This window comes from Acinonyx jubatus, chromosome D3 (assembly GCF_027475565.1).
Source record: "Acinonyx jubatus isolate Ajub_Pintada_27869175 chromosome D3, VMU_Ajub_asm_v1.0, whole genome shotgun sequence".
Taxonomy (NCBI): domain Eukaryota; kingdom Metazoa; phylum Chordata; class Mammalia; order Carnivora; family Felidae; genus Acinonyx; species Acinonyx jubatus.
Genome location: NC_069392.1, coordinates 72,451,214 through 72,477,682, shown reverse-complemented (window position 1 = coordinate 72,477,682; position 26,469 = coordinate 72,451,214). Strand labels below are relative to the sequence as shown.

Here is a 26,469-nt window from a genome sequence, read left to right as displayed (position 1 = left end):
GAGAATTATACATTATATTTTTCCTTCTAAAAGTTACTCTTTTTTGAAATTACTCTTTCATTAAAAATTTTTTTTAATGTTTACTTATTTTTGAGAGAGAGCGACAGACAGAGTGTGAGTGGCAGAGGGACAGAGAGAGATGGAGACACAGAATCTGAAACAGGCTCCAGGCTCTGAGCCTGATGCGGGGCTCGAACTCACAAACCGGGAGATTATGGCCTGAGCTGAAATCGGACACTTAAAACCACTGAGCCACCCAGGTGCCCCACCCCTACTCTTTCATTTTTAATGCACATATTTAAAATTATGTTTTTCTAATAAAGTCTAGAATTGGTTAGTATGTATATATTTCCTGAACAAGAATCAATCTTTTTTAAAATTTCTATTTATTTTTTTATTTTTGAGAGAGTGAGTGGGGGAAGGGGGATGAGGGAAGGAGGGGGAGGGGGAGAGAGAGAGAGGGGGGGGGAGAGAGAGAGAGAGAGAGGGGAGAGAGAGAGAGAGAGAGAGAGAGAGAGAGAGAGAGAGAATGAATATCAAACAAGCTCCACACTCACCTTGGAGACTGACACAGGGCTCAGTCCCCCAACCCTGAGATCATGACCTGAGCTAAAATCAAGAGTCAGACACTCAACCAACTGAGCTGTCCTGGTGCCCTCCTTTTTTTTTTTTTTATCTTAGCACTTTCTTAATTCCCCCATTTCTCCTTTTACTCATCTCCTTTACCCCCCAACATGTTGAGATCAATAGACTTCCTACTAGATTTTTCTTTTTTTATTGTATCAATACTCACAAAGACTCTACTCTAGGGTTTCTTTGCCACAACTTACTTTTTCTTGTGGACCATTACATTTCTTTTTTGCTTTTTTTGTCATTGTGTGGTTACACGTCTTATATGCAATTCTTTGAGAAGTTGGAGGGTATAAATTTTTCAGAATTGTTACATTTGTATATTGTCTTTACTTTGACCAGCTTTTTTAATGCAACTTGGCTAGATATGAAATTTAGATATGTGTTCTAAACTCACATGTTCCTTTTTTCCATCTCATTTTTGCCCTGACATGTGTAGCCACACTAAGTACAGCACTTCACTCACTCACTGATTATTGTATCAGAACCCCTCTAGCTCCATTTATGTACTGACCCAGGTTCGGAGCACACTGGACTTAGCTCTTTTTCCTTGCAGTCTTCTAGCTTTGCTTATGATTCATTCTTTTTTTCCCATTACATAACCAATCCATCTACTTTTATCTTTCAAGAACAATTCAAACACTATAGTCCGTTGAAGGCACACTTTCTTATTTTTCAGCACTTACTGATAGACATATCTCTTCTAAATCTACGCATATTTACACACACACACACACACACACACACACACACGTACAAACACACGATGATTTATGAGGTGTGGGGTTGGAGAGAGTAGAAGCGTGTGTTCATCATCACAAGCCAGTCCCTACATAGAACTTAAAAAAATTATTGTGATAAAAAACACTTAAGGTAAAATTTACCATCTTAGCCATTTCTAATTGTACATAGTTACATAGTACTGTTACCTATACTTACCTTGTTGGTCAACCAGTCCCTGTAACTTTTTCATCTTGCAAAATTGAAACTCTGCACCCATTGGACAACAGATCTTCATTCTCCCCCATTCTCCAGGCCCTGGCAACCACCATACAATTTGTATGAATTTGAGTAACATAGGTACCTCACATAAGTAGACCTATACCATATTTGTCTTCTCTCACTTAGTGTAATGTCCTCAGGGTTCATCCATGTAGTAGCATGTGTCAGAATTTTGCTCATTTTTAAAGCTGAAAAATATTCCATTGTATGTACATGTCACATTTCATTTATCTGTTCAGCCATCGAGGGGCACTCCAGCTGCTTCCACCTCTTGGATATTGTGCTGCTCTGAACAAAAATATGCCTGCATAGAATTGTATGCATTCTAAATGCCTTTAAATACAGTAAAAAAGGGGATACTGATATTATCATCATTTTATGAATCAGAAAACTGAGAAGTTACTCATTTATTTTTTATTCATTTATTCTTTCATTCATGTGTCCATTGTTAAACCCAGTTATTAAACATATATTGACTATCTGCTATATATAAGTAGTGCTATGTGCCAACAGCGCAAAGACCTCAACTTCTAGGACCTTCCAGTTGAAGGTGGAGGCACGTGGGTCACAACATAGACTTGAAGCCATAATTTCAGCCTTAGGTGATTTTCTGCATCATGCATACTTGAGACACACGCTAGGTACAGGGGAACTTGAGGAAAGGCATCTCTGTATCAGACTGATAATTGTAGAGAGAATTCATATTGTAAATGTAGGCGTAGATTGACTGCTCTGTTCCCACCATCTGGTATGGTTCCTGGCCTCTGGTCAGCATTTAACCAGAATGAGTGAAAAAAGAGTTTTCTTCTTGACTGTCACCGTGGCACTCCTTTTACACTAATGTATGGTCTTGGGGACTAGGTATGACAGATGCTCCACGGGTATCATTTCTTTACTCCTCCAAGCAACTCCATGAACTGGGCCAGTTTTCTCCATTCCACAGATGAAGAGGCTGCAGTTAGGGCACGTGCTGTAGCTTATCTAAGAAGCCTGGACCCTGGTCCCTCTTCCTCACCTTGAAGGCAAGACCCTTCATGGTTCGTTGGCTGCTCTATCCAGATTATTTTGACCTTTGTTTTCAAACTCTTTCTTGCCCTCTGAACATCTTATTCCTACCAACACAGAGTATCCAAAACTCATGAAGGAAACATAACTTTCTGCCCCTTGCAAGAGGTATCAAGAAGCATGAAGCAGTCAAAATGGAGGGTAAAGACGAAACCTCAGAAGTAATACCAATACAATACACCATACATGAGTAAGACTGGACACTGCCTTTCTATGCGGCTCATTCAGTTGGACCCTCATTACCCATTCAGGTTTGAATCAGGACAGGTTAATGTCACTTAAAATATTTCAATTCAGTGCAAAGATTATAAGAAGAAAGGAAACATTCCCAAACAAGCGTGGAGCGTATTACAAAACATTCTCAAGTTATTTGTAAAAGAAAACACATTTTGCAATGTAGCCCTTACATAACTTCCATTCCTTCTCTTCCCTCTCTGTTCTGTGTTCATTATTTCCCTACCTAGTGACTGGCCCTTAATTAATACTCCCTTTGCTTGATTCACAGCTCTCTAGTTGATCTTCTTGCCCGGCAAATTGTTATATTTTATTCTTATCTAGCAACACTATTTTATCCCTTTCTTCACACACTGTACATGTAATTAGATCTCTGAGCTCTGAGGTTTGCTGGACAGTTGTCATTTGCACTGCTTGCACATTCAGAGTGTACTAAAACCTGTGGGAAAAAGATCTGCATGGTGAGTGGCCTACTCTGAATTAGAACCTTCCTAAGGTGTCAACTGAGACTCTTTGCATTTCTGCTCAGTTGATTAAATTCTCCTCTTACAACTTGAAGTTGGGATTGGGGGTGACGATGTGCTCTATCTGGGTGAGCTGCTCCTTGAGTGATGGAGCACCCCACCCCTGAAGCCCCGTTCTCAGGTCACAGGATGACCAGGATGGGACCTGAGCTCAATGTGGGAAGCAATAGCTTCCCTTTGATCCGTTGCAGGATGCGTTTAAAAAAAAAAAAGAAACACTCTGATGTTCTGAAAGCTACAAATGCATAGCTCTTTTCACTTGGAGAACGACAGGTTGGTGTTTGAGCTGTAGCCAAGTAACCCTGTTTAGTGAATGTCTGAATTTTGACTTTTATGAACACTTAATAAATACATTTTTATTTATGTTGGCTAAAAATATCCAGCTGCTGGTATTGCCTCCCCCGTACTTTTCTTTTTACCTTAATGCCAAAATTCGAGTATTTAAATTTTTTAAATTTCATGTTGAGCAGGTGTGAGGGCAATATGGATTCATAGGGAGAGTTTATGAAGTTGGTTGGTGTGTTTGCTGGGAATGTGTATTTCTTTGTGAAGGCTGTGGCATGCTGCCTGAATGTTCATGGAGCTCCATCACCCGCCTCCGACTTGCATAAGGAACGGAGCATCGTGACACAGGGGCAGAGGGACAAATTTATGAACAGGTCCTCAGATCAGGTGGGACTTCTAGTTCTTTCTCTGACCATCTGCTTGACCTTTACTCTAGTGTCTCCAAAGACTTTGACTCTGTGCCAGTTTTAAAAATTCCGTGACTCTGAGTCAGGGATTGAGTATAAATCTTAGAGGATTTTTTACCCCACTTTTTTACCCCACTGCTGGTGTTCAGAAGGTGCTCTGAGTCTGTTCCCTTCCTTAAGTTTAAAAATATGTAGAATTTGTTTTATTGACATGTTAAACTTTTGGAACTGTTTTATTATGGAAATTTTCAAATACACACAAAAAATAGAGGAAATTTCAAAATGCTCTGCCATGTATCCATCATCCAGTTTCAACAGATGTCATCATTTTCCTATTTTTTTAATATAGCATCCCTTTTACTTTATGTTTCTGAAATATTTTAAAGCAAATCCCAGATAGCATATTATTTCACCTATAAATATTTCAGGAGAATCTCTCACATATAGGCCCCCTCCTTTGCTTTCATAGCCACAAGGCCAGTATTACAGCTAGCAAAACTATCCATAATACTTTACTAGCATACTGAGATTTTCCCCAGTTGCCTTGCAAATGTCTTTTTACAGTTGGCACGTTTGAATCAGAATCCAAACAAACCAAACATGTTGTATTTGATTATCATGTCTCTTAAGTCTTTTAAAAATCTATAACTTTCTCCATACCTCCCCTTTTTAATATTGTACCTGGATCATTTTTCCTGTATAATATCCTAAAATCTGGATTTGGCTAATTGCTTCCTTGTGGTGTCATTCAACATGTTATTCTATTCTCTGTATTTCCTGTAAACTGATAGTTGGATTGAAAAGTTTTTTAAGATGTGGGTTCCATTTTTTTTTCATGGATTATCTTGTATACATCATTTTGCTTCATATCAAGAGACAGATAATATCTGATCATTCTCTTTTCATGATACTTAGATTGATGAGTGAGTTCATGCTCCATCAGCCTGCTCCTCCTATCATGAATTTCCCCATCATCTGTCACTTATTGGTTTAAGTACTATTGATGATTATTTCATTGGATGTTACAAATACTCAAGAAAAATTAATTTAATGAAGTTTCTTCTCCTTATTAAATCTCATTTGGACTGTAATAATCTGTAATTCATTCATTTGGCATATTTTTACAGCTTCTCATTGTATTTTATATTCTTTCTTCTGGCTGAACATACAGGTTGCCTTGCAAATATCAGTTCACTAGATGAACTGAGTGTTTCTAGCCTACTCTACTAATTTGTTTATTTGTTTATGTTTTCTTACACATCCATAGATGAAGCTTTCTATGTTGTTTTGCAGTGGCTTATTCCCAGTGCTTAGAACAGTTCCTGGAACATGATCATGATTATTTATCGAAGGAATAACTTTGTGAGTTGTACATGTTCTCCAAAGACATACTTTGTACTCCTAGGTGCATTGGTGAAGGTGCCACAAAACAATGGGAGCCTGAAATTTAACTGAACTATGAAAAGTTCTTGATATGTCATAGTTTTCTGAAAACTCCTTTAGCCACTGTTAGCATTTTGGGCAAAGGAATAGAAGTTGCAAGAGCTGTTGTCTATGTTGGCAAAAGGACGGAGGATGGCAGATGGGTTTGTAGGTGTTTGAATGGGAACACTGTACAAATAAGTAAATAAACATAAATGTGTACATACGTAAATGTACACAATTCTACACACACACACACACACACACACACACTGCTGTTCCGTCCCAGGTTGCCCTGACAGTTTTAGAGCTGTGTGCTGAAAAGCTTTAGAGAAACTTGGCTTTGAGTGTGGAGCAACTACTTCAGAGCAAAGGTCACAGTATCTCCTGCAGGAAGTGGATCTTCGTCTCTACTCCATGAGTGAAACCTGAAGAGTTGAACTATTATTTTGGGTACATAAAACTTCCTTCAAATAGCAGTGAAAATTAAGCAGCCAGTTATATAGTGTGCAAATGAAAACAACCAAAAATGTGCATAGAAAGGATTAGTAGTTCAGAATATGAGAATGTTCTCCAGGAGCAAAAAACTACCCAATGGCAAACAACAAGTAAAAGGACTCCACTGTCTCTCTGTGATCTACTAGGAGACCTACTAGGTACGAATAAACCAGGCATATTCAAGATATGTGCTGAACTTGAGCAGCCTAAGTGTGAGTATTCTAAGGGAATTGAAAGCCAATTTGACTTTAAATGGGTTAGGTGTTGACTGACAGTGTCCCCAGAAGTAATTAAAAGATGACTGCTCTAGGAGATTTTCTTTCAAACCATGCCTTAAGCATTTACAGGTCATAATTCCTTAATCAGAACCCTCAGAGCCATACATGTTCCAGAATTCAGAAATCCTTTGCATTTTAGGAAGTTACTGTGGTGCATGCAACGTGTACTGTGTAGCCCCCATCACGTACTGTATAACATGTACTTTGTGCTGGATGCAGTATTTGGTAAGGAGGCAGGTGACCATTCTGTAGCAAGCTCATGAGTAGTCACACCCAGTAGGATAAAAACAAGATTATAGCTGTCCTCATATCAGTTCAGGTTAAGTTTGTCACAAAACTGTAGAAAGTGGGCAGAGCTTTTGGGAAATCAGAATTGAGGGCAGGGGGCTGTAGACCTGTCCACGGACAGAAAATAAATAAATAAATGTCCATACTTGCCGGAGGAACAAAAGCCAGATAACAAATAAAGCAAGTATCATTGTTAAAGGATTTTAAACCCATCATATATGATTTGCTTCTTTCAGTTTACATAAGATTTGGCAATCTAAAACAAGGCTTGTGTACCCAGCTAAAACATTTTTTTTTCATAATTTTGGAAAATAGTACCTCACATCTAAAAACGCTTAGACCTTTCACCTGTCTGTGTCTCAAAGCCGGTGTAGTTGAAAGACTGATGGGCTCTCGGTGAAAGGTCTGCTGTGGTATGGAGGGCAGTCGCTGGTGTTTGGTGCATGAGAAAAGCAGCAGTATCACTGTGCTCGGCCGGGCGCTGTGCTTTGCGGAATGGATCATTACAGTGCTGAGTTGTTCTGACTCCACAGCAGTGCACTTCATACAGCACTTGGGTAGGAAATTATTTAGGTAAATGCAGTAAGGAGCCTACAACAGTGGGAGAGTCTACATATTTGCTAAGTGCAGCTCTCTTCTATATATTTTCGCAATGAGAATTAGTAAGCTATACATAATGACACAATTGACATGTGGAAACTAAAAAAGAAAAATCCGATTACCTTTCATATTTAAAAAAATTGGGCGAGCAGTCTTGTCCTTTTTACTTTGCCATCGGAAGGTTTCTTTTTAGTATTTTTCTATAGAAAGCTCTCAAATATCTGATAAATCCCTGTGGCAGCTTTCACCTGGGCTGTGCATGCACAAATAGAATCAGATTATTCTTTATCTTGTTATAAACAAAGTTCAGGAAATATTTCTGAAATGAAGATAATCTCCATTCTTCATTTCCTGCTATGTAAAATTATCTTGCAGAACTCTACTCCATGAAGCTATTCAAGATTGTTACTTATTTTAAAAAAAAAAAGAGTATTACTTATTAAAAATGTAAGCAATGGAATTTGCCAAAGTAAGAGACATTCTCATAAAACATCATGATTTGACTAAGCAGTTGTGGAGGAATTGTTAGAAAATTGTTAAATCTTTGGGTACTTTTTGGAATAATTGATCATACACTATAGGTGCTACATTTTTAAAACATGTTTTTTCTTTAAATGTGAATTTATCACATCATTTCATACTTATTCATTTATTTAACAAAAATTCTGCTAGGATATTGCAAATTTTCATAAACACAAAGTTGCCATGTACATCTTTACACATAGATTTTTATATACTTGTCCAAGTTTATTCTTCGGTTAAAATTCTAGAATTGAAAATTCAAAGTCATGTGCTTTTAAAATTTTGCTGTACATTTTTTTTAAGTTTATTTATTCATTTTGAGAGAGAGAGAGAGGTTGTGCGTGAGTGGGGGAAGAACGGAGACAGAAAGAATTCCAAATAGGCTCCACGCACTGTCAGCACAGAGCCCCACATGGGGCTTGATCTCACAAACTGTGAGTTCATGATCTGAGCCAAAATCAAGAATTGGACACTTCACTGACTGAGCCACCCATTTTAAATTTCCTTCCAGAGAGTTTTTACCAGTTTACATTCTTATTAGCTATATATGAAAGTGAACTTCCTCTCTGACAGCTGAAAATTTGTCTTATTGTCACTTGCCAAATGTCTTTTCATATATTTATTGCCAAATTTCAAATTTATTCTTTCTATAAAAGAATAGTTCATGATTTTTTATTGCAACTGAAGGAGATTTTTATTTATTGAGGGTATTTATCTTTCCTTTGAATTATTTATTGCAAGGATTTTCTAAACTTTTTTTCTGCATGCATAATGTTTTAAAAAATAATTATGTAGTCATAGGTTTTAATGTTTCTTTAATTTTTCCACATCTAATGTCATAGACAAAGCCCTCCTCTATTTTAAAATTTAAAAAAATCTGCTTATATGTATTTTCTTGCCTTTATGTTTTAACCATTTAATTACATTTTGATATAAAATGGGAAGCAAAGACTTGCTTACATTTTTTTTTTCAAATGCTGAACAAACTTCTGGTACTATTTATTGAACAATTTCTTGTTTCCTCATTGATTTTTAAATGACAGCTTAATCATAAATCTGTCTATACGTACTTCCATTGCTGTGTCTGTCCCTTCTGGCAACAGTACTAAATTGTCTTAATTTACTTTGCTTAAAATTTGTATACGTATATGTATATGTATATGTATATGTATATGTATATGTATGTGTGTATGTATGTGTATGTATGTGTGTATGTATATGTAGTAGGTTTTCTCAATTCATTTCTTTGTAAAAATTTTCTTAGCTATAATTATCATGCATTTAGTTTTCCAGATAAAATTTAGAATCATTTCAAGATTCCATGTTCTCCCTGTCCCCACCCATTTTTTTTCTATTTGGCATTTTGTTTGGATTTGCATTCGAAGTCTAATTTAATTTTGAATCACCAGATTAATTTTATGCAAGTACTTTTCTGCAAAATATTTGTGTGAAAAGATTAAAGTAACCAATTCCTTTTAAAATTGATATATGAGAGTATTTTGGTGTTTTGGAAGTGTTTGTGCTGCTGAATCTGAATCCTTTCATGATTTTTGTTAAACTGCCTTGTGAACTAGTTCAGAGAGTCAGTGTCATATGCTGAATATCTAAATATATTTATAATGAAGAATTTGAGAAAACATAACAAAATATATGCCTGTCCTACATCCTCAGAGAGAAAATAGAGTACAGATGGATATCAATGCTCTACAGTTACTATTAGGAAAGTTAAAAATCATAATCCTTTCCTAGCTCTGTAAAGCCAGTTGATTGCTTATTGTTAGAATATCGTCTTGCCCGTAAAGATTGAAGGCTCCTTATAAAACATGCGTGTGAGTATTGAGTAAACTGAAAGGTTGAAGACTGGTTAGTTTGCCTGCAGAAGATTCTATAGAGTAAGTGAGTTCTGAATGGAGTTTCAAAAGAGGGGGCAGGTCACTGTGTAGGTCGAGGCTGGAGCTCTGGAGTTGACAGTGGCTGGAGATGATGGGAGAGAAGGCAGTGGGAGGAGGCTCCACACCATGTGACTCGCATTGTACTTAAGCCAAGCTGAGGGGAGGATATGGGTGAAGAGGTTCTGTGTCCCCAGTGCCTAGAACAGTGACTGGTTCACAGTTAAGTGCTCAGTGCACAGTAAGTGCCAAACGTGTGCAAGAGGAAAGAGAAGCCTGATTAGTAGACTGGAGCTAAATTGGCTGTGAGGTGGGTATTGGGAGGGGAGGGGAGTGTTTGTAAGCTCTGACAGGTTTTCTGCTGAGAGAACAGGGGCAGCTCAGGGCTTAAAAAGCCTAAATTCTGATAGCAGTATATAAACATTCTTGGTGGGCATGGGGTGATGGGGAGAGTAAAGGGTGAAGAGAGCATCTATAAAACTTCATGGCATTTTCACCGTGGCAAAATAATTGAACTTTGGAGATACGTCCTAAAAAACACTATACTTTCATCTTAGAAAATGGGTCAGCAAACTATGGCCTGGAGCCAAATCTTATAAATACACACAGCCATCCTTATAAATAAAGTTTTATTGGAACACAGCCTCACCTGTTCATTTACATATTATGCATGGCTGATTTAGTGCTACAACAGCAGAGTTGAGTAGTTGAAACAGAGACCATATGGCTAGCAAAGACTAAAATGTTTTCTGTCTGGCTCTTTAAGAAAATACTTAATGACCTTTATCTTAGAACAGTGTTCTTGGTGTTTAGTGGTGGCATTCTGGAAGAGTTCACTGAATTAGAAGAGTTGAGACAAATTGGTTCATGAATAGTCTAAGAAAGTTTATGTCATATCACTCCTGTGAAGATAAGTGCCCCCAATTTTTATCCTGTGGAAGCTCAGTGTTGAAGTCGTTGCCTTGATTATGTTATTTCTAGCTCCAGTCTACTATGGCCATTTCCACTCAACTGCATTGAGCACCTACTATCTCTTGATGCTGTCTGACCCAACCTATTATCCACAGTTAAGAAATCAGAATCCCAGGGCTAAATATCATGTCAAGACTTCCCCACTATCTGCTAAGGAGAGTAATTTCAGCCAGCCATTTCAAGTTCTGCCAGCCTGTTTTATATGCCATGCTCCCCAGGGTAACTGTCTTCTTCAAAACTCTCCACAAGCCATCCCTCTTTTCCTCGCTGCGTCTTCGATCCCCTCTCTCCTGCAGTGTCTTTTCTACTCTAGAGGTGTGTGATACCACTGAATCTGTTCCCCCCCCAGGTAGTGTCTGCAGTACCCAAGCTGGATGAGCGGTAAAACATTTGAAAACATACCCGGAGCAGTCCCACCAGTTTTCAACCAAATGTCAACCATTATGTGTGCATTTAGATGAACGTACAACTAATTTCTTCACAGACTGTACAAATTCTGACTCTTCTAATCTATTTTAAAGGGCCTCGAGAATAATTAGGAAGCAGCAGAAGTCTTGTGGAAAAGATGTGTTTAGTCTTTCACATATTACGAATTAAATTTTAGGGTTTTTTTTTTTTTATGAAGCATTCAAGAGGTGGCGTTTTTCAAAACCACTTCAGAGGCACAGGAGGAGAGCTAAGGGCAAGACTGAATATAGAGGTGTAGGAGTTTTATGTCTGCTGGGATAGAGATGGGGACCTTATCTTCATGACAGTAACCACTATAATCATGCAGATATCGTTAGCAATCAATTTATGAATTAATTAATCCAGTTGGCATTTATTGAAAATATACTATGTACCCGGCCTACTGTGCTAGATGCCAGGAATACAGAGATGATTGAGGCTCACTTTCTGCCCTTGAGGAACGCCCAGACTAGCAAGGAGAAATCGGATGCATGAACACTTGCCATACAAGATGAGAAATGTTACAGCAGATGAATGTTTTCAGATGAAGTAGAAGGAAAAGTCTAGAAGGAAGTGGGTTGAAATGCAAGAAGACTGAGTGGAAAAAGAAATAGCAATGAAATAGAAAAAAAAAGGAATTTGAACTTCACTGGAAGAGACAATTGACTGCATTGTGGAAATCGAGGTTTGAAATGAATGGCAAGATTAAATAGGTGATGGGGATTAAGGAGTGCACTTGTGATGAGCACAGGGTGATGTATGGGCAGGTCGAATTACTCTGTTGTACACCTCAAACTAGTATTACACTACATGTTAACTAACTGGAATGAAAATAAAAACTTAACAAAATAAAGACTAATATAATTTTTTTTTAAAGAAATGAATGCCAAGGGGCTGGGTAGAGCAGAAGCAAGGGCAGTGGAAATTTCAGACTCGAGAAGTGACATTTCCATTGTTCAAGAGGACTTGTTTATAGCCTGACAGGTCCTCGTTCTTGGCCTGTTAAAAATAGGTAATACACATGTGTATTACTTACAGCCAATAATCTATCGTGTTACATTCTGACTTATATAATGATGTTACATAATATATATTGTATTAATTTATAGTACGGTATTTTAGATATACAACGTATATGACAATGCTCCTTCTCAACTAACAAAGGCTGAGCAAGTGATAGAAACTTTGCTGAGCACTTTATATTATCTAGGTTAATTCTTGCAATGGATAGGTATAATAATACTATTCCTCCCAGACAAAGAACCTCAAGGCTATAGAGGTTAGGCAGATTGTCCAGGGTTATCCAGGGGAAAGTGGTACTCACACCCAAGTCTGTCCTCCCCTACTGAGTTAGAGGCTCCTCTGGAGGAAATTTGAGAGATGAACTTTTGGTGTTAAAAATGAACTGAAGAGAAACAGGTTGACTCCTCCTAACGGTCGGAGTGAGGGCAAGAAAAACCAAGTGCACACAATGGAGGGAGGAAGTGTGTGGAGTTGAGGACAAGCACAGGCTTTGAAGGCAAACATGACCGAATTCTCATCCTGGTTGTATTGCTTGCCAGCCACATGTCTATCCTTGGTCAGGCCATGTTCCCATTCTGAATGTCCCAGTGTGCACAATGGGGGTCGTATCTTCTGCCTTACTAGCATGGAAAGGATCTGCAGCCGTGCTTGGCTCTTACCAGACACTCAGGTGTGATAGCTACTTATTCCTATTACCCTTATCGCTACTCTTATTTCCTATTCCACCCCCCCCTTCTCCTCCTCTGCTATCACTACTATTGCTACTATTATTATCAGCAGTAACAATAATTGAAATGACTGATGGAATACATCTGTGCTGGAAAAAAGGTGAAAAAAACCACGCAGAATAGTTGTTTAAGTCCTTGATTTGATTAATAGCAGTAGTTCTGCGTTCAATATTTAGTGAGCGTTTGCCATGGCAGGTCTCTATGCTAGGTACAATAGGGAGTTAACACTGAAGAAGCCATTCTCCCTTTTAACTCGCGTATAAATTTGTTTGGCCTCCGTGGCCACATATTCTTGATAAGCCATGTATTCAAGAGAGCACTTTGGGAGTAAACTGTTAATGCACATCAAAAGCAGACCCACGGGAAGGATGGGGCCATGGACAGCTTTGCAAGGATAGTCAGAACTTAAAGAATTGCACAATGATTTGAAGATTCCATTATGCATTCACGGCTTCTCCAGGTAACCTCAGTCTCCTCATGTCATGTGCTAGGCTTGTCTCCTCATTTACAAGTTCAGCTCGTTATCAGGATACTTCATTTTAGTAAATCTTTTACATTGGCCATTAGACTTTGAGTACTATGTGAGGTGCTGGGTAAGCAGATGAGTGAGACCCTAGATCCTGTCCTCCATGAGGACAGTCTCAACATAAAAATGTTTTTTATAAATCCTTACTAGAGAGGATGTCATTTACAACAACCTTGAAATGGAACCTTCCCCATCCAATATGAAGAAGACTGGCATGTGACATTTTGATATTTTTTATTTTACTAAAATAGCAACCTGGCCAAATATACTTTTCAGCACATTTATTATAGCCACATGTTTATATTTATAGGAGAAGTGATGGTAATTCGCTGGTATGTTAACAGGTCTTATTCAAATTGTTCTATTTTTACTTTGGAACAAAATTGCTAAAGAGAAACATTTTAAGGCAAGTAGTGATTATAGCACACTTATCAAATTATATATTAAATAAACTTCCTGAACTGAGAAGGAGCATAAACTGAAAAGAAGGCAGTTATCTTGAACTTTATATTGTTTATATAAGATTTCTTCAAATCCATTTTTATTGTAGGTTACTGATTGCTTTCCTGTTTTCTTTTGCTAAATTTCTACCTTCTCACTAACAAATAAAAATCCTCCTTTTAATCTGTAATAGATGACTCGGGATTCTAGAATGGATTTTCAGAAACCACCGAAAGACCTCCTCACTTTATTGTATACAATAAATAATGTATTTTTTTTTAATTCGAGAGGTGGTCAAATAGGTGAATGCATAAATCTCACCAACCCTTGGGCAGTTGTAATTTCCATTCCAAAATGCATGAGTTTTTTACTTGACTATTACTCTGCTATACATTAAGTAATGGTTACTATGGCAACCTTTGCATCACATTATAACATTTAAATATAAGGTGTTGTGTTTCTTTATAGGAAAAGACAATATACTTGAATTTTTAATGTTTGGTGAAATATAATCACTATGAAAATAAATAACTTTGTTCAAGGTCAATTGAATTCTTTGGGGATTATGCATAGTCCTCATTCATTTATTTTTTTGTGACGTCATGGGGCAGTACAAATTTTTGAAAAATTATTCCTGATAAATATCATATAATATTCATTAAATGCCTGTAGTTGGCCTTGCAAACAGAAAAACAAAGTTGAACCTGTTGAAGGTATTTATCAGTGGCTATTGCAGTAGTAAGAATTTGAATTTATTTAGCATCACAATGATAAAATTTTATCAAATACGTTTTTTATTTTTGCGTATCTAGTTGTGCAATATTTAGTACGACTAGTTTTGGTCTCACGTATAGTTGAATTAACAGTAGCAGTTTGCTCACGCTTGCGAAAGCAAAATTAAATGAGCCATTGAAGTAATCCTTGTGGCAGTTCCAGGAAAATGGCCACTTAAGCTGAAATTATCAAGATTGATTGTTGGCCAGTTTCTGTATTCAATATGGATCAAAACTAGCCATTTCTTGTTGCCAGTGTAGTTCTAGGCCATGAGGCTGTCATCACTGTTTACATGGACCCCAATATTTGACTTTTTTTTTCATTTTTTTAATGATGATTTCTCTAAATTATTATCTCAGTGTATATTTTCTGAGAGTAGAAGACCTCACTGCCAATCAATCATTCACAACTTTTGAGGAATCATTTAAAGAGTCATCAGTGGATTGTAATATAAGACCATGAATTGGAGGGACATAGGACGGTAACTGTGTCGGAGTCCATCTCTAAAGGACATTTTACATATGTTGTTTCATCTGTTCCTGGTAACTCTATATTAGAGCTTTCATTATTCCCTTTTTACAGAGGAGGAAAATAGGATTTAGAGCGGTTGCGTAACTAACCCCTAGTCATGATGCTTGTATGCTTCTGAGCTAGGGCGCATTCCCATCTGTTTGACCTCAGGGCCCTCCCTCTTTCCTTAAGAGGTTTTTTTTGTTTGTTTGTTTGTTTGTTTGTTTTTTTAAGTTTATTTATTTTGAGAGAGAGAGAGAGAGCAGGGGAGGGGCAGAGAGAGAGAGAGAGAAAGGTTGTGAGAGAGAATCCCAAGCAGACTCGTACTGTCAGCATGGAGCCTGACACCGGGCTCGATCTCACGACCGCGAGATCCTGACCTGAGCTGAAATCAAGAGATAATGACCTGAACCGAAATCAGGAGTTGGCCACTTAACCCACTGAACCATGCAGGCGCCCCGAGAGGTTTGGATTCTGCCTCTGACTTGTTACAATGGGCCTTGCATGTTCAGAGTGAGAATAAAAAGCATTGACCAGAAGTCCCTAAAAGAAAAATCTTTGCTAAATGATAATTTCAATAATTTACATTTCTCCACAGCACGATGACAATCTGTTAAGTCCCTGATTGTACAAGTTATCCTTGCCATCTTATCCTTCTAACTTTCCAGAGTTCTATTTTGCTGAAACCAAGCATAAGACTGAATTCAAAATAAACTATGAAGGTGCATTCCCGGACCTTCCGCTCTCGGGAATAGAGACTGTCCAAAGACTGACCTTCAGTTTTGAGCTTTGAAGTTCAGAGGTGGACACAGGTGGAAATACTGTGTTCTTCATTGCCCTTCGCTGTGAGATATATTCTGGGTTGCAGAGTAAGTGCCAACAGAGCAAAATTATCGCCCCCTCCTGCTACTAGAGTAAGTCAGCAATGGCCCTTCTGTGGTCAAAATGGCAAATTCAGCAGCAGCTATTCGACAGGGATTTGCAAAAACTTCCCCATGGCTGTTAGGAATCTTATTCAGCAGTCTCTTTGAAAATCCGATCCTGTGCAGAATTCACTATGGAGAAATGACCTCCATTGCGATTTTTTTTAATGCGTTTTAAACCAATATAATTGGTAATTTTGCTCAATGTATATTTTGCACTTAGTACTGCAAAGTCTATTAGGTACTCATACAAATATCCAGCATTCATAAGTTTTATAGTGGTTCAGAATTTTATTTCCATATTAACGTAAAGCCTTCCCAAATTCCTGGGTTTATAGAGTCAGTTCGCCATACAAAGCCACTATACATCACTTAGGTTTGTGATGAAAGAATGGAATTGCAGCTGTGTGAGTACTAGAATACCCAAACATGAATTAGACTCACAAGCATTTGGCAATAGTTCAGAAAAGGAGCTTAATCTGGTTTCATCTGAGACTGCTTTTCTCTGTTCTACAACATCCCCCCAAGATGTTGTGTCTGATATCGGATCACAACGTAATGGGAGTGACGCAAAATCAGAGAAAGCGCTAAGAAACCAGGGGCACGTTTGCTTTTCCCCCGAGATTATTTTTTCTCCTGCTTCTGCTGCTGCTGCTGCTGCTGCTGCTTCTTCTTCTTCTTCTTCTTCTTCTTCTTCTTCTTCTTCTTCTTCTCTCTCTCTCTCTCCCCCCCACCTGATTCCAACTCTGAAATTCAAGGTCATTCACCTATTAGATGAATTAATTATAAGCCAAAAAGCAGCATTCATCGTACTCTGATCTCACTCATATCTATAATTAAGGGTAAATATAATCTTCCTTTTTAGAAATGTACCACCCACCCATTACATTTAAAGTGCTGACTGAAAGGAAATAATAGTTCAGAGCAAGATGATTTTAGTTTAACAAGAAAAAAGTTGATAATTTAAGCTTGAAGCAGTTAGTTCTATTTTTGATTACCATTCAGTTATAAATCTAATTTGAGATATATGCTGCTTTTCTGTTACTCAAGTTTAATTCATGGTTTGCATTCTTGGTTGCATAAGTAAAGTTCAGTGGTTGATCAAGGATGTTAAAAAGCTCCCTCCCCCCCACCCCCACCACCAAGGGAATCGGGGCAGTGTTGAGAATGTGTTAGACTGAGACCCACATCTGATATAAAACAATCAAAAAAATTTTAATGGAAAAAGGACCCTCACAGAATGTTGCATTTGGCATTTGAGTGGCTCTGGTGGGGAATAGCTTACTGCTGAAGAATCAGTTGTAGGGGTGTGGACCCCAAAATATTTAAGCCCAGTTCACAAAGTCAACACACACACACACACACACACACACATATACACATATATATGCTGCATGTATATATATAGAAGCATACACACACACACACACACACACATATATATATAATATTTGGTTACAGTATTTTAAGTCTTAAAATTGTTTGTCTTTGGAAGAAAGTAAGGACTGAATAAGGGGAAGGGCTCGTCTCCTCACATTGCAGACAGTTAAAGAAAATGGTAAACTATGGGTTTAAGATTTACAGGTTAGCTCAGTGAGATGCCACATCTTGCTTCCAGTGTTTCCTGGCAGACTCGGGCAGCTCTCGACTGGGACCCAGCATAACCGCAGAGCATGAACTTGCACAATGTGAAAAACCTGAAACCTTTGTAATCTTATTTAAGGCAAAGATGAATTTGCCCATTTTGAAAGTAGACTTTAGCTTTCAAACTTAACTTTTAAATTAAGCATGTGTGTGTGTGTGTGTGTGTGTATACCATGCAGGTAAATTCACGTGTAAATGAATGCCTATCCACTTTGTGCCATATTCAATTTACCTTGTTGAATTGAACGCCATTAACTTTCTAAGTTCATAAACTCAGGTTTTTTAGCCAGTGGAAATTTTTTTTTAATCTTTCTCATTGCTAAAGAGAGTTAAATGTGTGACGTAAAGGCCAAACAATAGTAAATGGTTATTGTTCATTTTACAAGTATACTCTACAATAAGAACACAATATTTTTATCTTAACTTTCCCTAGGGGGGTGATTAGGGCCCCCTTAAGTGTGAGGAAATGCTTATTTTTGTTGCTTTAGAAGAATGATTCTATTGTCTGAGAGAAAAAGAAAAAGGAACAAACAGGTCTAAAAAGAAAGAAACAGGAATGTGCTTTGTTTAAAAAAAAAAAAGGATTAGCATGAGCCACCAAATGTAAGTGCTATCTGGTCTTAGTTCTGTGTCACTATCCATAGTTCATGTGGCTGCGCATGCAAGTGTTAGGGCCATGGTTTATTTACAACTGGCCCGTGAAATGATTTTCTTTTACATTAACAACAGTAAGGTCAGCCACAGCCAGTTAGCGATCTTCTAGTTATCATTTTATATTTTTCACAGCTCTGTTGTGAATGCTGCTAAAACACAGTATAGCAAGCTTGTTTGTTTTTATGTTGACCTATTGAGTGCATCTAGTTTCTTGGGAGTGGAAACCTTTGCCACCAGGACCAACAAGAATTAAGCACTGGTTAAGCTCATTAGGAAGACAAGCAGGCATTTCAACCTATCTGCTCAGTCCTTGTTTGAGTATTTTGTATTATTTTAGGAAAAGAAAATGAAGGCAGAGGAGTAACGTCTGCCTAAGATACAAAGTTATCAATAATGTCCCCTTCAAGCTCCTCTTTTCATGAAAGGGAGGCTTATTTGTAAATTTACCAGACTGTGAGGAGGCTGTGATTTAAATCATTCACAGCTTTATCGATGGAAATTTCAAAGAAAACTTGGGCTTTAAATGTAGATTTTGTTACTAAGATTTACCAAGAGTGAAATTGCAGGTTGAGATTCTAAAATTGTTGAATGCCACTTGTAAAATGATAAAGAAATCATTTGATGTTATGCTGGTTATAGATGTTATTCCTGGTTTATAGAAAACTATTACAAAGAGCTCTGTATTTTAGTTTGTCATTGGGTAGCATTTTGATATCCTAAGTTCGGAAGAGGCAGTAATTGAGCATGCGGATGTCATATTTTTATCTGGCAAATGACCTGGTTTAATCTGGTATTTATGTGGCAAATATGAAGATACTCGCAATGAATTTTTGCTCAAAATGAGCTTCAAAACTAAAATCTCATCCTTAAAGTTTTATTCGAAAGTAATGTTGACTGTGTATCCCTTGGAAAAGTCTTAAACTGGAAACAGTGAAGGCAAACTTATCAGTAGCTGTTTAGTCCTTTATTACTCATCCAGCACTCACAAAAAATCCCTGGAACAGAGAGGTTCTCTTTATGATATTTAGCTATATGGCACTGGAAAGGGGAGGTTTGAATTTTTGATTTTCCAGCTTATGGGTCATATTTGACCAACTGCTTTCACTAGAAGACATGCCACTTTGTTGAGCTATTTAGGAATCAAAAAGACTGTCTTAATTTAAAACAAGGACTCTTTGTTTTAGTTGGTGACTGCCTTGTGAAATTTTTCAGTTCTCAGCGGGTTAACCAGGGAACAGGGGCAGAGTCATAATTGGCCTATTTAGAGTATTTTGCATGTGAATAGTGTGTTAGTGAAGCATCCCTAAGTCTGTTGTGAGTGACATGGTGATTAGAATTTAGATTAGGGAAAACACATTCTGTACTTTATCAAGGACAGTAATTAGTTCAGTCAGTAAAAGTTGATTACAAGTAACGATAAAGTTAGATTTTTAGTACTTAATTTTAAAATTTCTTTATTAAATAGTAAATTTGTTCTTAATATAAATGGTAGTATCTACACTTGTTTTCTTGCATATCAGACTAATTAACAGAACAATGTGTTCAATGCAGAGTATAATCAGGCGATTTATATATTATGGGTAAGTTTTTATGTAGTTTTTAGAAAATGTAATATTATTATATGATCTTTCGTGTGTCATCATTTTTGAAAGTTTAGTCATTCATCACACTGTGATAAGTTAATGATATTTGCGAAAGTTTTCTAGTGCTCAGGTAAATGTTTAATCTGTGGGGATGTATTTTAACTTCCAGTAGTCCTCAAGAGGGCATTCTAATTTGTTCCTGTTCGCTTAGAATGCCTACTATTTCTATGATTTTGGAAGTTAGCGTGAGATTTGAATTTGCTCCCGGTTCTGCTGGCATTTTCTCTTCTGTGGGTGCTGTGTAAATCCGTGGGGGATAATGCCGAGCCGATGCAGAGTCCTCAGTGGAGGGGAGCGTCCTACCCTCACCCCCAACGTGAGCAGTCGGGGGAAGTTGTGTGCGTCCGAAAAATCAGATTCTTCTGGAGTTCTTGCGAAGGAAGGGCATGAATAGTTCCCAGATATGAGCCTAAGTGTAGATGAAGAAAACATGACTCTTACACAAATGCCCTCTTCTTAATCAAAATGTGAGTCGTCTTAGGATGAAAGTACTGTTTCAAGAGAATCACCTTCTACCTTCCTCTCAAAAGCAAAGAATTTGAAAAATCACAAACTTCGTGCTAGCTTCTTAGACTGCTTTTCTTTTTCTTTTTGTTTGGTTGTGTTTTAATTGTTGCAGCTCGGCAGATGCTGTTTTCTTTATTGCCGTGGTTTAAGTACTAACAATCAGTTGGGGGGTGGTGAATGTGAAAAACTAACCTTCTATGTTTGTTTTCCCTTTTGAACCTTTTAGCAGAGTCTCCTTGGAGGTGACATGGATATGGGCAACCCAGGAACCCTGTCGCCCACCAAACCTGGTTCCCAGTATTATCAGTATTCTAGCAATAACCCCCGAAGGAGGCCTCTTCACAGTAGTGCCCTGGGTAAGGTATTCCTCTGCTTGAATGCCTGAGTGATTAGTAGTAGTCTTTTTCTTTCTTCCTCTCTTTTTTGATGCCATCCTTCTCACCCTATTCTCACCCCACCCCCCAAAACCATAAAATTTTGCTCAAATGTCAGGCTCGTGACCACCCCTCCCCAGTAGTACATTGGATGGGTATGTTAACAACTTCTAGTAGCAAGAGAACTATTTTGGTGTATGCTTATTTCTTGTTTTCTCTTGGCTGCCCATATAAGGAAACTTAAAAAAAAAAATCAAAGCTTAAAAAAAGTTAAATATCTTGATTTTTATGAAAAAGGCAGAATTCGATTTCTGCCAGAATAAAATATGATAGCAGTACTGACATTTTGCTAAGGTAATGATTTAAGAAAATCTGGTCTAATCTAAATGGCTTCGTGGTTTAATCTGTTTTAGTTAGGGAAATAGGCATTCGGGGACCTCACAGCCTCTTCATTTTCTTTCAGAGGTGCAGACAAAGAAAGTTCGAAAAGTTCCTCCAGGTTTGCCATCTTCAGTAAGTACTGCTTGTTTCTGCTTTGTATATTGTTTTATTTTGTTCTGTTTTGTATTGATGCAAGGGAGATAGGAGCAAATGAGGTTCCATGCGCCAGAGCAGCGTGTTTATCTAGACTGGGGATGAGGTAGGAATGACCTGCACATCCAGCCACCTGACCCACGTTGGAGTGATTAATTGTGTATCCTGGAAGACTGGGTGGTTGTGTTGATATTCAGCAGTTTAAGCTCTGAAGAGAGCCTTGAAAAGGTGCCTGAAGTTCGAGGAGTTTTACCTGTACAGGGCTTTCAAGAGAATAAGTATTAGTTTCATGTGTTGGTTAAATTCTTTGTTGGTATTATGATGATTTATGGATTTGCATGCGAAAGGAGATTTGTGGAGAGGATTTAGGAAAAATTTACATGGGTTTCAGCCCAGAGTGCAGAGAGAATGTCTCTATTTTCTAAAGAGGTTACTGAATAAATGCTGCAAAGGTAGCTGCATCAGTAGCCATTTGTGTCTGGAATACCAGGTGACAACTAGAAGAATCCAGCTGTAACCAAGAGCATTCTGGGTCTTTTTACTACCTGGAGCTATACTCAGGCGTTGGTGAGGTCCCTCCAGGCTCCAGCGTAGCAAAAGTTGGTTGTGATCCCAACTAAATGCGATATCTTATTTTCAATTCTTATGTATATTTTCAAATCTGAGTTCCTACATGATTTTATTTAATTTTCTTTAAAACCAGTCTTTGCCTAAGTAAGTAGGCAAATTGCTTTGAGTAATTTCCTCCTTACATAGAACAAGAATACGAGTCTCCCCCCTTCTTGTTTCCTCCTTCCCTTCTTCTTTTTTCCTTTCTTCTTTCCTTCCTGTAAATATATATGTATATATATATATATATACATATATATATACATATATGTACATATATACATATATATATAGAGAGAGAGAGATACATAGTTTTGATTTAATTTAATTTAATTCTGTGTTCTGTAGGGCACTAGTATTCTTTGAAAAGAATGCTCATAAGCCTCATTGCAAGTTCTTCTCCTCTAAAATAAAATGGTATTCGGGTTTCTGAAAATATATTACCAATTGATGCTCGCATATTAGTTTTATTCCATTTTTAAGAAATTAGGAGAATAATAGGTTTTGCAAATGTGCTAAGATTAGATTAACCCAAACACCTGTGTATTTGACTTGCTTTCAGTTCAGCTCATCCAAAAAATTATTAAGTGAATATATCAGAGTGAGTCTTATCAGGAAAAAAACACAAATTTTGTATGCTGATTATCATAGACTTGGTAATGTTGAAGAAGCATCACAAAATTATCCATAAATACAGAAAAATATTATGTAAATAAAACTGCCAATTGTGTATAAAATAGTCACTTTGGACTACCAGTAAGTCACTTAAAAATGTACTGAGTGGTTTATTCTTTAAATTTCTGTGCTGTATTAAAACTGACCAATATCCCTTCAGGTTTTTCTAAGCATATTTTAAGCTTGAAGTTGGTGGTGGATTTAATGTAGATGAAACTTTAGCTTTTAATAGCTTTTATGACAACCTCAAATGATACAGTCTTCACAGCTGTTGACATTTAAAACATGCCTGCACCTAATACGGACAGTATTGAATACAATGAGTGGACCTTCAGATGTCCTGAAATGATGGAATAGTTGCATGCTATTAAAGCCATGTAAAACTTGAAGCTATAGAACCTTATTTATGCCTCATAGCCAAACAAACTTTGTTTTTTCCAGTGCTAAAATTATGCAGAAATCTACCCAATTTCTAAGGAGTGTTTTGGCGTGGCCTTAGATATTATCTGTCTGCTTAATCATTGTCAATAATAATCTCTCCTACTTCACTGTAAGTTTTTTAAGTATTTTCCTAGAGTTAACTGGCCACTATAGAAAATTTCACGGATACAGTTTTTTCTTTGCCATTTTGACAGTTTGTGTGTTTTTGATATGTTGTCCTTGTGGAGAAATAAAAAGGTATCTTTCCTTTCTTCGCAGTAGATCTAGAATTGGAAATTTAGTTTGTATTATTTAATTTTTGGCTTTTGATGGTCAGTTTAAGGTTTACTCTTCTTAGAGAATTTATCTTGGCTAAATGTTTTAATGGTCCTTAAGGAACATTCTCATAAGTAGAGCCTGTTTTTTTAAAGACAAGGAGGAAAATTCAGTCGAAATGGATATTTTATCCTTGTTATTTTTTTGACTTTTCTTTTTTTAAGCAAGAAGAGTAACTAAGTTTGGTCTATTTCAGAATCCAATCATCTATTTATTGTCATTACTTTAAAAAAAATCTCTGCTCTGTTTTAATAGCAATAATGTGACTTAGTTTATATTAGCTTCGTTGCATGCATTGGATTGCTTATTACTTATAACAAGATCCATGTGCCTTCCCACTGCACGAAATATATATTTTAATTTGATCTAAAGAGATGGTCCGCAATAGTCACTGTAACACGTTTGCTCCGGTATTTTTAGACCTCTGCCATGTTTTTTTTCTTTTTTTTAAGCTCAAATTAATATATACATGGTAAGATATTTCTAAAACTTGCTTTGGTATGTATGAATAGTTTTCTTACAAATAATAAGAAACTGGGGATAGTAAAAGGTTTCTTTTCAAGTGATTATGACTAGCTAAAGACATTTATATGTTTTCTTCAATACATATTTACCGTGATAAATAGTAATAAATCTGTCACAATCTGTGGTGTGAACTCACTTTTTTTTTTCTTTTTGAAATGGGCCTTTTCTCCTCCTTGACATAAAAGAAAGAAAATTTAAACTGTAACATCTGTAATGAGATATTATTTATGACCTTACTAGAGTACAGAGGCTGGACCTCTTTTGTCGCCATTAGGCTGGATCTTCACAGGAAATGAGAGCAAGGCTTGTCTGGCCCTGTTTTTGAAAATACTGCAGCATCTGTGGGAGAGAGGAAACATAAGCCTGGCCCAACATCACGCCATGGATCTGGCAGGATCCTTGAATGTGTTTGGGCTGTGCACTGCATCTAGAGACCTCAAGTCACTGAAGAAGCATGACAGTGATAGGATGGCGGAAGAACCATCCTGAGGGGTCGCCTTGCACAGGCGCAATGGAGGGAAGGAATTCTGTCCCTCTGGACCACAGAGGCCTGTACTTAGGGCTAGGGTGATGTTTCTTTAAAGGCAAGGCTGTGTGAAATGACAACTAACTGCCCACAAGAGCCCTGCTGAGTACTGCAGAACATTTTTGTGTTCTCTGTTCAGATGGGTGGTACGTTCTTCTTTTCAGGCACCTACCAGTTTCTTGTAACCCTCATCTTTTGATGAGAGTTTAATAATAAAGCTTTATTTTTTGTTGATGCCAGAATTTATTTCACCACTCTCTGATTTCTTGGATCTACACATGAACTTCCTGTTTGATTTCTACATTTTGGTTTCCTTTTTTAAATCGTGTATCTTAAACTTGATATTTTTCGATTTTACTGCTCTTCCATCATAGTTTCTATCTTTGTATAGCCTAATAGTCACACCTATTGAATCGTGAATTCATACAGAGAGAAATATACCCATTAAATCACATTTTGGGGGGACAATGATCCATAATTCTTAGAAATTTACATGGAAGCATTAAAATCTAGAAAGCAAAAAATTTTCACCTTATGTCATTCTAAAATATTTTTTCCAAACACACATAAAAAACTCAAAGACATGGTCTTTTAGAGACTTTATTGTGCCCACCAATATGGAAACACATAAAACTGCCCTCTTCTTATAACTTGAATGCATGAAATGATATACATTTAACCAGAAACTGTTAACAACTGTAACCATTCTACTTGGAATGTTGATGAAAATTTGTCTTCAATTCCAATCGAGCTTTAAAACTTTAATGACAGTGTCACTGTCTTCCCCACTTGGAATCCCTGGAACTTCAGATTTCTCTAGAAATAAGAAGTTTTATCTTTAGAAATAGTTTATGACCTGTTTTATCACCAGTGATGTTTCCAAACTGAACTTTTCAGTAAAGTCTATTTTTTATGTTAAATTTACTTTTTCTTTCTTTGTGTGTTGTTTTCTAAATCAGGAAGATCTGGCAAACTTTGTATTAAGTGATCAGGAATAATTCTGGACACATGAATCCTAAGGACAACAATCTCTACAATAGTAACACTTCTAAAATAAGATTTGGGCACTCCCAGAAAATTTTAGAGATGAGTTAATCTTTAGATGGACTTGAAAAATACAACTTCAATGTATATGAGATACCAGGTTTACTAGTTTTCTTAAAGAATTCTTAAAGAACATAAAATCTTAATGTTTAAATGAGTTTTTGTTTTTTGGTTTTTTGGTTTTTGTTTTTGTTTTTGTTTTTACAGAAGAGATTGTTAGGAAAATATCAGGGAAAGTTGGATAATGCTGATGGCCTTAAGTGATCTGTGTGTTTTACATTATATAAAAAACCTTCATATGTGAAGGTAGCAAAAATGATCTTGAGTTCATACCTTAAAAAATTTTTAGGAAGGAAATGTTTTTTCTCAAATGCTTGAGGAAATCAAAATTTAAAAGAGAAGTTGGTAGTTGTTTATTTCCTTCTTAGAGGCTCAGAAATCATATGTTTGAAAAGTCAGTACTTAAAATATATAATTTCCCCCATCACTTTGAAAGTGATCATATATCACAGTGATGCTATTTCATGTCAGCAAAATTTTGACTTGAGTGATAATGCAACTTACATTAAAATAAAATATATATTAATTTTAAAATGAACTAAGTGTCAGCGACCTGGATTCCTTCCTTTGTAGGAAATTCTAGAGTAACCAATTATGTGATAATGTATAAAAGGAGGGGCCTCATCATGGTTCATTCTTGGAGAGGTAGATCCTTTGTGAAAAGTATAACTGTAGGTGTTTACATTACAATATTTGGTTAACTCGTAATAGTTAACTTTAAACTTAGGGTGCCCATTCTCCAATTAAAAATATTGAAATATGAAGTTTGGATATTAAACTTATGTTTACTAGTTATAAAAATGTATAGACAGAAAAAAGATGAAGTATAATGCAATTAAATCATCCCCAGTAGGACGGAAGTATTATTCACACAATTTACACAGAATATGTAACCTGACGCCAGGGAACACCTTGAAGGTTGAGAAAATA

General features: G+C 36.9%; 1 protein-coding gene across 33 annotated transcripts in view; it reads left to right on the top strand.

Annotated features, from left to right (window-relative positions):
* TCF4 (transcription factor 4) overlaps positions 1-26,469 on the top strand; it is a 355,693-nt gene that overhangs the window by 207,302 nt on the left and 121,922 nt on the right. For 25 of the 33 annotated variants that reach the window (XM_053205724.1, XM_027069021.2, XM_027069028.2 and 22 more), the window contains 2 exons: positions 20,663-20,792; positions 21,274-21,323. In XM_053205724.1, coding sequence (XP_053061699.1) covers positions 20,663-20,792; positions 21,274-21,323 — 180 coding nt within the window. The remainder of the gene's footprint in view (positions 1-20,662; positions 20,793-21,273; positions 21,324-26,469) is intronic. The other 8 variants (XM_053205728.1, XM_053205721.1, XM_053205720.1 and 5 more) reach the window with 1 other exon arrangement.